The sequence below is a fragment of the Oncorhynchus masou genome, chromosome 29 (genome assembly GCF_036934945.1).
Source record: "Oncorhynchus masou masou isolate Uvic2021 chromosome 29, UVic_Omas_1.1, whole genome shotgun sequence".
NCBI classification, from domain to species: domain Eukaryota; kingdom Metazoa; phylum Chordata; class Actinopteri; order Salmoniformes; family Salmonidae; genus Oncorhynchus; species Oncorhynchus masou.
The window spans coordinates 37,130,010-37,143,632 of record NC_088240.1 but is presented as its reverse complement, the minus strand read 5'-3'; the positions used below and the strand labels follow the sequence as shown (position 1 = coordinate 37,143,632).

The 13,623-nt window shown below is 44.2% G+C and overlaps 1 protein-coding gene across 1 annotated transcript in view; it reads right to left on the bottom strand.

Annotated features, from left to right (window-relative positions):
• pde11a (phosphodiesterase 11a) overlaps positions 1–13,623 on the bottom strand; it is a 57,161-nt gene that overhangs the window by 23,795 nt on the left and 19,743 nt on the right. The window contains exons 7-10 of the mRNA XM_064944719.1: positions 13,058–13,133; positions 10,730–10,797; positions 10,497–10,589; positions 182–232 (exon numbers count right to left, since the gene is read on the bottom strand). Coding sequence (XP_064800791.1) covers positions 182–232; positions 10,497–10,589; positions 10,730–10,797; positions 13,058–13,133 — 288 coding nt within the window. The remainder of the gene's footprint in view (positions 1–181; positions 233–10,496; positions 10,590–10,729; positions 10,798–13,057; positions 13,134–13,623) is intronic.

Sequence of the window (13,623 nt, the reverse complement as noted above, 5' to 3'; positions counted from 1 at the left end):
TTTCTAACAACACAACACACACACACACACACACACACACACACACACACACACACACACACATTTTTAAGGGGTATGCAGTAGGTTTATGATGATATCACCAAAGTATGTTGTATCAGACATTTCTAACAACACACACACACACACACTTTCTCTCTCATATAAGAATAAGACCTAATACCTTGAATTTGTCGACCTCAGTCTTGGAACAGGTTGCATGGTATGACAGAACCTGCAAAAGAATAGAGAATACAGTGGTGAAAAAAGTACCCGATTGTCATACTTGAGTAAAAGTAAAGATACCTCAATAGAAAATGACTCAAGTAAAAGTGAACGTCACCTAGTAAAATATGAATTATGTAAAAGTCTAAAAGTATTTATTATTAGTATCAAAAGTCAATGTAATTGCTAAAATATACTGTACTTAAGTATCAAAAGTAAAATGATTAATAATTTATAATTACTTAAATTAAGCAAACCAGACGGCACAATTTTCTTATTTGTATTTATTTATTAATAGCCAGGGGGACACTCCAACGCTCAGACATCATTTACGAACGAAGCATTTGTGTTTAGTGAGTCCGCCAGATCAGAGGCAATAGGGATGCCCAGATATGTTCTCTTGATGCGTGCATGAATTGGACCACTTTCCTGTCCTGCTAAGCATTCAAAATGTAAGTATTTTTGGGTGTCAGGGAAAATGTATTGAGTCAAAAGTATATCATTTTCTTCAGGATTGTAGAAAAGTAAAAGTTGTCAAAAAAATACATAGTAAAGTACAGATACCACAAAAAAACTACTTAAGTAGTACTTTAAAGTACTTTTTACCTAAGTACTTTACACCACTGGAAGCACATACAGTATATTTTACATACAGTATTTCATATTCATAACACTGGCTATAGATATCAAGTCATACTCACTACACTTAGGACAGTCATAGTCAGTAATACTTAATAGGTATTAAAAGGACTTTAACAAAGGTTATTTATGGGGCCCTTCTGCTAAGCTATGCCTGTGGACCAAATAGTAAAAACCTTTGGTGTCAATGACTGACCACCTCAATCTGCTCTCAAGGTTATGTAAGGGAAAATGTTATTGTCTGATGAGCTAAGCCTTGAATTGTAAACAGCATCTCCTCTCACTCTATCTTGGTCTTGGCAATATCGTTTTCTGTTCCCTAAACTAGAATCAGTTGCGAACATAGTGGACTACGTTTTGTAGACTTCACAGAGTAGGAATTCCCTAACAGAAATGTGCAAATACATGCTAGAACGCGCCAGTAGGATATTGCTAGCTCGTGCTTGGCTCCGCCCACTATGATTAATTTGCTCCCATTGGAAACAACAGGCTGTGGTCAATCTTGGGTTAGTTATTTAAAATATTAGATAGTAGCTAGCTGGCAGCCTGGCTAGTGGGCTTTAGCCTGTTAGCCAGCCTTTTTAGCTTTCGACATCTCCATGTGAAATAATCAAATATACTCTATGATGGGAAGAAAAAAAAGCCTTCATGTTTTGGTCAGGGAGAGAAAAAGCACATGGCTAGCTAGTTGGCTCCAGCAGGTGCTAATATTTCACATAGCCTATAGATCAGATCAGGAACCAAGTGACAACACTGCCCCCACGGCTGTCTCGGTTTTCAGCTATTACAAGGAGCCGCCCCTTGTGTGACGAAAAACGACATTGCAACACTCTGTCTTGTGTCTGCATAGCGCTTGTAGTAAGTAAGCTTTAACGGACAGTTCTACACTTACATGTTGCCCCACCGCAACATGCAATATTTTACCGCAAACACTGCCAGAAGAAGTTGATGTTTCGCCCAGGTGAGGCTACAATACATAAGAGTTTCCTGGGAAAGCAGTGAAGCACAGGGGAAGCTGTGAAGTGAGCTGTAGCCTATTGCGTGATTCTGTTTATGAGTCTGTTATTAAATCATGCCAAACAATGTTTACTGCTTTTCATTAAATTATGAATGGCTATAAATATTGTAGAACCTATAAGGTACATTCGTTCATATGGGCAGGCATGTTTACTGCTATTCATTAAGTCACATATGGCTACAAATGTTGTATATACATTAGTTCATATGGGCAGAATATTGTAGGCTAGACCTATATACATTAGTTAATATGGGCAGAATATTGTAGGCTAGGCCTATATACATTAGTTAATATGGGCATAATATTGTAGGCTAGGCCTATATACATTAGTTCATATGGGCAGAATATTGTAGGCTAGGCCTATATACATTAGTTAGTATATACATTACATTAGTATATACATTAGTTCATATGGTTAAATTACGGCTGAAGGCCTGTATCTAGTTTCTACAATGTATTTTGGTTTCAAAGTATGGATTTAGTTTTATCTTGTTTTTACACCATCCATTAGCACCAACCATTCACTATAAAAGGCTTAGCAAAATACAAAAAATGAATGGGCAAAAACAAGTGGGCCTAAAATATTTATTTCAAGAAAGCCAAAAATAAGAGTAGGTTACATAACAATGCTGTTCCGTAAAAACAAGTTCATGAACAAATCGTCCAAGAATGTGCTTTGTGTTCTGGTCTGATAAGGATTTTGGAGCTGTTGAAAGGTGTCACGAACAAGTGTCCAAGTAGGCTTGGTGCTCATTTTTGTCTTCGGGGAAGACTCCAGCTATTGAGTCGTATACTCCTCAACCGGTGACATCAGACCCTTCTGTTGCTTGCGGAAGCGGGGTCGTTGCCATGGCGGTGGAACGCCAGCAATTTGCTGCTCCCTTCTCATTTCACCTCTTTGCTGCTGTCGTTGCAATGCCTCTATGTGCCAAGAGTTGCCTACGTTTTACGATGCCAGCCCTCCACTCTGTTGTTGGTCTCCACCAAGTCTTGCAGGACAGCGTCATAGCACTTCCATAATTCTGAAAGAAAGAAAAAAGATAGAAGAAGATTAGCAACCATGTTATTGGCCTTGGGCATGCTGTAATCATAAGAAGAAGACGGACATTACTTTGTTAAACAACAAACAAGACATACCTATGGGAAACATTGTCTTTCTTGTGTTCTTCAGATAACTTGGAGATAACCCCATCAGTGAGGGTTATGCGACCTCACCAATTGAAAACATCATATTCAGTGCACTTGCAGGAGGACTTATTTTGCAGTCTGTCGTTCCCGCCTGTAGGTGTATCCATGCATCAGAATATTTCTTTCCACACACAGAAAAGATAAATTCGGGTTCCATTTCTTGTTCTGACCTCCTATAAGAATAGTGAATGCTGAGGGTAGCAGTGCAAGATCTTTTTAAGCAGAATATTTGGATTATTAGCATATGAATGACTTGTAATTCGATTGCTGGACTATCGAAGCCATCCATCCAACCCATTTATTCAGATCCCCCCACAGTAAATTGTGATCTGCTCCTAAAGCTCTGAACCCTCCATGCTGAGGAATGCTGGGGGAACAGAGATGTCAGCCCCGATGTCATTCCCTTTGCTCCCTCCATCTCCTAGGAGAAATACCTTGCGTAGCAGCCTTGCAGTTCCTTATTTGATCAAGAGAGCTCATGTTTATTCATTGCTGCCAGAGGCAATGCATCTCCACGCTCGTATTTTCCCCATAGCCATTCCTTCCTCTGCCGCTCTTCACTATGCTCTATCCCAGGCTTCCTTCCTGTCGCCCTGTCCCCAACAACGAGGCAACCTGCACAGCCCACTTGAGAGCACTGTCCTCTCTCTCACAAAAAGCATAGAAGAAGCTGATCAGTGTTGCATGCCTTATTATTGATCAGATAAGGGATTGCTTTTCACGATCTCTCTTTCATAATCAATATGGCCCTTTGTGGAGTGCAGACTACAAACAGGGATCCATTGATGCTCACTGATGTAGAAATATGATGTAGAACTATGACACTAAAAGCTCCTGGGTGGTGCAGCGGTCTAAGGCACTGCATCACAGTGCTAGAGGCGTCGCTATAGTCCCTGGTTCGATCCCGGGCTGTATCACAACCGGCCGTGATCGGGATTCCCATAGGGCGGTGCACAATTGGCCCACCGCCGTCCGGGTTAGGGGAGGGTTTGGCTGGGATAGGCCGTTATCGTAAAATAAGAATTTGTTCTTATTAACTGACTTGCCTAGTTAAATAAAGGTTTAATTAAATTAAATAAAAGGAGGCACTGAGTCCACTATAACAGAAGAGAAAAAAAGAGAGTGTGAGACAGGAAACCAGGACAGAGAAAAGAAGAGTGGAAGAGAGGAAACCAGGACATAGAGGAAAGAGAAGAGAAAAGGAGAGTGGGAGAGAGGAAACCAGGACAGAGAAAATGAGAGTGGGAGAGAGGAAACCAGGACAGAGAGGAAAGAGAAGAAGGGAAGAGAAGAGAAAGTGGGAGAGAGGAAACCAGGACAGAGAGGAAAGAGTAGAAGGGAAGAGAAGAGAAATGAAGAGTGGGAGAGAGGAAACCAGGACAGAGAGGAAAGAGTAGAAGGGAAGAGAAGAGAAAAGGAGAGTGGAAGAGAGGAAACCAGGACAGAGAAAAGGAGAGTGGGAGAGAGGAAACCAGAACAGAGAGGAAAGAGAAGAAGGGAAGAGAAGAGAAAGGGAGAGTGGGAGAGAGGAAACCAGGACAGAGAGGAAAGAGTAGAAGGGAAGAGAAGAGAAAGGAAGAGTGGGAGAGAGGAAACCAGGACAGAGAGGAAAGAGTAGAAGGGAAGAGAAGAGAAAAGGAGAGTGGAAGAGAGGAAACCAGGACAGAGAAAAGGAGAGTGGGAGAGAGGAAACCAGGACAGAGAGGAAAGAGAAGAAGGGAAGAGAAGAGAAAGGGAAAGTGGGAGAGAGGAAACCAGGACAGAGAGGAAAGAGTAGAAGGGAAGAGAAGAGAAAGGAAGAGTGGGAGAGAGGAAACCAGGACAGAGAGGAAAGAGTAGAAGGGAAGAGAAGAGAAAAGGAGAGTGGAAGAGAGGAAACCAGGACAGAGAAAAGGAGAGTGGGAGAGAGGAAACCAGGACAGAGAGGAAAGAGAAGAAGGGAAGAGAAGAGAAAGGGAAAGTGGGAGAGAGGAAACCAGGACAGAGAAAAGGAGAGTGGGAGAGAGGAAACCAGGACAGAGAGGAAAGAGAAGAAGGGAAGAGAAGAGAAAAGGAGAGTGGGAGAGAGGAAACCAGGACAGAGAGTAAAGAGTAGAAGGGAAGAGAAGAGAAAAGGAGAGTGGAAGAGAGGAAACCAGGACAGAGAAAATGAGAGTGGGAGAGAGGAAACCAGGACAGAGAGGAAAGAGAAGAAGGGAAGAGAAGAGAAAGGGAAAGTGGGAGAGAGGAAACCAGGACAGAGAGGAAAGAGTAGAAGGGAAGAGAAGAGAAAGGAAGAGTGGGAGAGAGGAAACCAGGACAGAGGAAAGAGTAGAAGGGAAGAGAAGAGAAAAGGAGAGTGGAAGAGAGGAAACCAGGACAGAGAAAAGGAGAGTGGGAGAGAGGAAACCAGGACAGAGAGGAAAGAGAAGAAGGGAAGAGAAGAGAAAGGGAAAGTGGGAGAGAGGAAACCAGGACAGAGAAAATGAGAGTGGGAGAGAAGAAACCAGGACAGAGAGGAAAGAGAAGAAGGGAAGAGAAGAGAAAAGGAGAGTGGGAGAGAGGAAACCAGGACAGAGAGGAAAGAGTAGAAGGGAAGAGAAGAGAAAGGGAGAGTGGGAGAGAGGAAACCAGGACAGAGAGGAAAGAGAAGAAGGGAAGAGAAGAGAAATGGAGAGTGGGAGAGAGGAAACCAGGACAGAGAGGAAAGAGAAGAAGGGAAGAGAAGAGAAAAGGAGAGTGGGAGAGAGGAAACCAGGACATAGAGGAAAGAGTAGAAGGGAAGAGAAGAGAAAGGGAGAGTGGGAGAGAGGAAACCAGGACAGAGAGGAAAGAGTAGAAGAGAAACTGGAGGAGTGGGAGAGAGGAAACCAGGACAGAGAGGAAAGAGTAGAAGAGAAAGGGAGAGTGGGAGAGAGGGAACCAGGACAGAGATGAAAGAGTGGAAGAGAAATGGAGAGTGGAAGAGAGGAAACCAGGACAGAGAGGAAAGAGAAGAGAAAGGGAGAGTGGGAGAGAGGAAACCAGGACATAGAGGAAAGAGTAGAAGAGAAAAGGAGAGTGGGAGAGGGGAAACCAGGACAGAGAGGAAAGAGTAGAAGGGAAGAGAAGAGAAAATGAGAGTGGGAGAGAGGAAACCAGGACAGAGAGGAAAGAGTAGAAGGAAAGAGAAGAGAAAATGAGAGTGGGAGAGAGGAAACCAGGACAGAGAGGAACGAGTAGAAGAGAAAGGGAGAGTGGAAGAGAGGAAACCAGGACAGAGAGGAAAGAGAAGAAGGGAAGAGAAGAGAGGAAACCAGGACAGAGAGGAAAGAGTAGAAGAGAAAGGGAGAGTGGGGGAGAGGAAACCAGGACAGAGAGGGAAGAGAAGAGAAAATGAGAGTGGGAGAGAGGAAACCAGGACAGAGGAAAGAGTAGAAGGGAAGAGAAGAGAAAGGGAGAGTGGGAGAGAGGAAACCAGGACAGAGAGGAAAGAGAAGAGAAAAGGAGAGTCCGAGAGAGGAAACCAGGACAGAGAGGGAAGAGAAGATAAAAGGAGAGTGGGAGAGAGGAAACCAGGACAGAGAGGGAAGAGAAGAGAAAAGGAGAGTGGGAGAGAGGAAACCAGGACAGAGAGGAAAGAGTGGAAGAGAAAAGGAGAGTGGGAGAGAGGAAACCAGGACAGAGAGGAAAGAGTGGAAGAGAAAGGGAGAGTGGGAGAGAGGAAACCAGGACAGAGAGGAAAGAGTGGAAGAGAAAGGGAGAGTGGAAGAGAGGAAACCAGGACAGAGAGGAAAGAGAAGAGAAAGGGAGAGTGGGAGAGAGGAAACCAGGACAGAGAGGAAAGAGTGGAAGAGAAAGGGAGAGTGAAAGAGAGGAAACCAGGACAGAGAGGAAAGAGTGGAAGAGAAAGGGAGAGTGGGAGAGAGGAAACCAGGACAGAGAGGAAAGAGTGGAAGAGAAAGGGAGAGTGGAAGAGAGGAAACCAGGACAGAGAGGAAAGAGAAGAGAAAGGGAGAGTGGGAGAGAGGAAACCAGGACAGAGAGGAAAGAGAAGAGAAAGGGAGAGTGGGAGAGAGGAAACCAGGACAGAGAGGAAAGAGTGGAAGAGAAAGGGAGAGTGGAAGAGAGGAAACCAGGACAGAGAGGAAAGAGTGGAAGAGAAAGGGAGAGTGGAAGACAGGAAACCAGGACAGAGAGGAAAGAGAAGAGAAAAGGAGAGTGGGAGAGAGGAAACCAGGACAGAGAGGGAAGAGAAGAGAAAAGGAGAGTGTGAGAGAGGAAACCTGGACAGAGAGGAAAGAGAAGAGAAAAGGAGAGTGGGAGAGAGGAAACCAGGACAGAGAGGAAAGAGAAGAGAAAGGGAGAGTGGGAGAGAGGAAACCAGGACAGAGAGGAAAGAGAAGAGAAAGGGAGAGTGGAAGAGAGGAAACCAGGACAGAGAGGAAAGAGAAGAGAAAGGGAGAGTGGGAGAGAGGAAACCAGGACAGAGAAAAGGAGAGTGGGAGAGAGGAAACCAGGACAGAGAGGAAAGAGAAGAGAGGGAGAGTGGGAGAGAGGAAACCAGGACAGAGAGGAAAGAGAAGAAGGGAAAATGAGAGTGGAAGAGAGGAAACCAGGACATAGAGGAAAGAGTAGAAGAGAAAAGGAGAGTGGGAGAGGGGAAACCAGGACAGAGAGGAAGAGTAGAAGAGAAAGGGAGAGTGGGAGAGAGGAAACCAGGACAGAGAGGAAAGAGAATAAGGGAAAAGGAGAGTGGGAGAGAGGAAACCAGGACAGAGAGGAAAGAGAAGGGAAAAGGAGAGTGGGAGTGAGGAAACCAGGACAGAGAGGAAAGAGAAGAAGGGAAAAGGAGAGTGGGAGAGTGGGAGAGAGGAAACCAGGACAGAGAGGAAAGAGAAGAAAAAAGGAGAGTGGGAGAGAGGAAACCAGGACAGAGAGGAAAGAGAAGAAGGGAAAAGGAGAGTGGGAGAGAGGAAACCAGGAAAGAGAAGACGGGAAGAGAAGAGAAAAGGAGAGTGGCACAGTAGCCAGCATGGGAGAGCTTTCCTGATGGTGTCAGTGGACTGTCTTGAGTCAGACCCCACTCTCAGCCACAGTGAGAGCACCACACACCAGAGCCCTGCAGTACAGTCCATTTTAGTCCACCCAAATGTGTTGCCACACTAAAACAACAGCACAGTATCCCAATATCCATACTGGACATCTACTACTGGAACCAAATTGGATAGACTAAACGTAGACCAAAGTCTTTCATTCAAATATCAATCCTGCTGTAATTTTGGTCATTATACACAATAAAATATGATTTGACGAGAAACCATTCAGGATACCACTGCCACAATATATTTTGTTTAAAGAGCAACTGAACGCAAAAAAAACAACTCTGGTTGAAAACAGCCTATGTTGTAAGGACAGACGCTGGGAGACGAGAAGCAAGTACAGGGAGTGAACATTTAATCAATAACAGACAAGAAACAAAACACGGACAGCGTCTGGACAGGGGAACATAACAACATTAATGCTGACACGGGATGACTCTGAGGGAACAGACAGATTTAGAAGGGGAAATCAACAAAGTGAAGGAGTCCAGGTGAGTCCAATGAAGTGCTGATGCACATAATGATGGTGACAAGTGTGCGTAATGATGGGCAACCCCGGCGTGACAGTAGTACCCCCCCCCAGACATCCCACCTGGGCGAGCCTGATGGGACGGAGCCCGACGAGCCGGCTGAGGCATGACGTGGGATGGGAGCCTGCCGAGCCCGCTGAGGCGTGGGAGCCTGCCGAGCCGGCTGAGGCGTGGGAGCCTGCCGAGCCGGCTGAGGCGTGGGAGCCTGCCGAGCCGGCTGAGGCATGGGAGCCTGATGAGTCGGCTGAAGCATGACGTGGGATGGGAACCTGCCGAGCCAACCAAGGCAAGAAAACCTCTCGAGCCAGCTAAGGCATGGAAGCTCGACAAGCCAGCTGAGGCATGGAAGCTCGAAGAGCCAGCTGAGGCATCCCCGGTTCCTTCAGCAGCTGCACTCAACATCACCAACCAAAACAAAAAACGAAAAAAACTCCCAACATTGATATCAACATACGGTCAGGACAGACACTGGGAGACGAGAAGCAAGTACAGGGAGTGAACATTTAATAAATAACGGACAAGAAACAAAACACAGACAGTGTCTGGATAGGGGAAACAAAGCGACATTAATGCTGACTCATGAATCAAACTGAGGAACAGACAGATATAGAAAGTGAAGGGGTCCAGGTGAGTCCAATAACACGCCAATGCGCGTAATGATGGTGACAGGTGTGCGTAATGAATGGCAGCCTGACGCCCTCGAGTGCCAGAGAGGGGGAGTGGGAACAGGCGTGACATACACTACCGTTCCAAAGTTTGGGGTCACTTAGAAATGTTTTTGAAAGAAGCACATTTTTTGTCCATTAAAATAACATCAAATTGATCAGAAATACAGTGTAGACATTGTTAATGTTGTAAATGACTATTGTAGCTGCAAATGGCTGGTTTTTAATGGAATATCTACATAGGCGTACAGAGGCCCATTATGAGCAACCATCACTCCTGTGTTCCAATGGCAAATTGTGTTAGCTAATCCAAGTTTATCATTTTAAAAGGCAAATTGATTAGAAAACCCTTTTGCAATTATGTTAGCACAGCTGAAAACTGTTGTCTTGATTAAAGAAGCAAAAAAACTGGCCTTCTTTAGACTAGATGAGTATCTGGAGCATCAGCCTTTGTGAGTTCGATCACAGGCATGAAATGGCCAGAAACAAAGACCTTTCTTCTGAAACTCATCAGTCTATTCTTGTTCTGAGAAATGAAAGCTATTCCATGCGAGAATTCTTTTCTGATTTAGCTAAACTGGCCTGCCTGCCTAATGTGCCTGCTAGCTACTACTAGCTAGCTTCAATGACAAACACAGAGATGGAAATCAGCTAGCTAGCTAGTGATTTTCGGGACTGATAAACAGTGTCTAGCTTGTGCTTTATTTAAAATAGTTTGACAGATTGCTGATGATGAAGTAGTAGACATGTTCTCAGAAATCAGTCCTGAGCGCAACCAGCAGAAGCTGGCTCGATTTACTCTCTAAAGCGCACTGACTTGTTTTTCATGCAAATGTTTTAACTTGACAAACACCTTAGCTAGATGTACAATTGGGTGACTAAGACCTCCTCTGCAAAAACCTCAAAATTAATAACAGATTTTTTGATTTATCTTAAATTAGTTCTGACTATTTTGAGGAAGTAGTGGTGGCTGTGTGGTTGCTATGGTGTCTCAAGAGTGACAACCAACAGTAACTTCCAGGGTACGATAAGCGACTATAACACAGGCACATCAAACCACACCCCCAAGATCCAAATTGTATTTTTCTTAAGGAGCAGCAGAAAAACACATGCATAATTGTTGCGTTCAGACCCCCTTTAAGTGCTATAAAAAGGAATGAACATTGGTGCTTACGTCGAGAGCCACGGACTGTTTGGCCCAGGACTTCTTCACCTGGTCGTACATGATGGTGTTGTTGATGCCAAGGCCACAGAAGATCACAAAGGCCTGAAACACACCACACTGCTGTTACACTCCCAAGGCCACGGCACACCGAAACAGGGAGACATGTTTGACGTCATAACAGACAAACAACTTGTTCGCACACACATAGCACCTACGCACACCATGCAAAACAAAAGTCTTACCTCGAACAGTCTCTGGTCTGCATCATCAAACTGGTTACCATCCAGCCTGTTGAGCACCTGAGCCACACCTGCAACAACAGACATCAGGATCACTGACACTACCACAGACGCAGACCAGGCTAAAGCCCTCCTCTTTCTGAGACAACGGCCATTCCTGAGAGCCATCATTTTATCTGACACTAGTTCATTAGGGCTGGGCTACCATTGACTGGGCTGTCATACACACACTAGTTCCGCTCCCACAACCCCAATTAGCAGGAGGAAATCACACCCACACATTCATTAAAGTCATTGATAAAACAAGGCATTTTCTGCTATCACTTTTCAGTACAATATGCAATGCTTCTACACTGTTGTTTTTGCGTGGACTCATGTCACTGTATTTCCTAGAAGAAGGAGTAAGAAACAGGAAACAGTAGTGTTGTTGACCTGAGTAATTAAAGTGTCTAAGCCTGTTGTAATGTAAGGTTGGAGGTCATGTCGATGGCAACAATAGAACACTGTGTATCCTTTGATCTTTTATTTCAAATACAAGTCCCCTCGTTTGGAGGCACGCCAGCAAGCAAAGACAGGCTGCTCTCCTCAGTTTATCTACTAATTAAAAAACCCAGGACTTTGCTGATAAGGCTAATTGTTAGTTGATAGAGAATCGTCTTCTATCACCCGAGAGAAATTATGCTAACAAGCAGATATTCAAGTTACCATTGAGTCTCTGGAGAGGTCATTGTACGTTCTACAGTATGTCTCTATGGGTTGTACCGTAGGTTACTGGGGTGCTGTCAATATCACTGAAGATGGAAGCATATTTTTACAACCTATTTAGAAGAGTATTGAGATAACAGTGATGTAACAATCTAGCCCAAGGCCTTTTTCCTCTATACTGTTATATCATAACCTCGGTACGTGGCAGGAGGATATCTACCTTCTGAATAAACAGATCTTTGACTTGATCATTTCTCTGCTGCTGTTGTGCTTTATAATGGCTTTATAATGGCTTTCAGTCCAGATCCTGATAGTTTCCTCCCACACACACATTATTCTCTCTCCTGCTCACTCTCTCTCTTATCCCCCTCCCAACCTCCATACGCACGCATGCACACACACACACACAATGCTTTCACTCACACACACACCCACCCACCCCTCTCTCCTGCTCCCTCTTCCCCTCCCAACCTCCATGCACACACACACACACACACACAATGCTTGCACGCACACACACGCCCACCCACCCCTCTCTCCTGCTCCCTCTGTCTCTCATTCTTCCATCCCCCTCCCAACCTCCACAAGCACACACACATGCATGTACACACATGTACACGCATAGACACACGCACACAATGCTTGCTTGCACGCACACACACGCACACATACCCACCCACAATGATCTGTGGTCGCGACTGACCGTCTGTAGCAGTGCTTTCCCTGGCAGCCATGCTGCTGATCACTTTGCACAGAAACAAAACTAATGACTTCCCAAGTCAGATCTCTGTGGGCCTGAGTCTAGCTGCTAGCATTGCCTCTCCTTGCAATATCCAGCACCAACACCAGACTGTAGATCAATGATGTATCAGAGTGGTGAGGACCTTGGGGTGGTTGAGGAGCACAGAACACTGCATGGTGGAGCAGCCAGGACTAGGGAGGGAAATCCTCCTCTGTGAGAACTGACTGATATGAAGGCTTGGCTTTAAAAGGGCAATCTGGGAATCACAAAACGTCACCTTTCCACTTTTTCGGTAAACAGCTAAAAGACGGGGCAGGAGAAATGTAACCACAGTCAAATTCATAAGATGGAGCTATGGATGCAAGGACTGATCATCCGTGGAATTAAAATGACAGTTTTAACCATGTTTTGAAGCTATAAAGTGTTTGTTTGCAATTACAGTGTTCACAAGCAATGGAGTAAAACAAGCTTAGGGTTGCGATGGATTTAAACAGTTGAACTAAGGGTAATGGACATTAATGCATTATATTCTTCAAGAATCAATGGCTATATATCATTAATTTAAAAGTCCAGAAATGGATGTATCAATCCCAGATCGCCCCTTTAATTGAGCATCTAAATGCTACCTAGGAGAGCAGGCGGAGTATCCTCTCTGGATTCTCCAAACAAGACACAGTGACAATCTGAGGTTATCGGAGGTTTGGGACATCATGTACGTTGGTTTGTTGATGTTCCTCTCTCATTATTAAAATCACTTTAAGCTTGAATGCTGGATTATGTCTTAGTTTTGACATCTGTCAACACAGATTTATCAACGAACATGTAATGGCACAACTGACTATCAAAAGAAGTCTGTGAAAAAAAAGGACAATTTGAGAATTTACCAATGATTTGATGGTTGCTGTTCCAAATAGGTACACAAAGCACTGAACGAATGTGGAAGCCGGAGAACTGATCTGCCTAAATGAAAGAGAAAAGAGACTGGAGCTGAAAATGGGCTGTTAGGATTTATTAGACATGTAAACTGTATCCTTGAAAGACATACAGTGCCTTCAGAAAGTATTCATACCCCTTCATCTACATTTGGTTTTGTTACAAATTTGATTATATATATTTTTTTTAAATCTCACCCATCTACACACAATACCTCATCATGACAAAGTGAGAACATGTTTTTAGAAATGTTTGCAAATTTATGAAATACAGAACTATCTAATTTACATAAGTATTCACACCCTTGAGTCAATACATTGTAGAAGCACCTTTGGCAGCGATTACAGCTGTGAGTCATCTCTAAGAGCTCTAAGAGCTTTCCACACCTGGATTGAGCAACATCTGCCCATTATTCTTCTCAAAATTCTTCAAGCTCTGTCAAATTGGTTGTTGATCATAGCTATGCAACCATTTTCAGGTCTTGCCCTAGATATTCAAGCCGATTTAAGTCTAAATT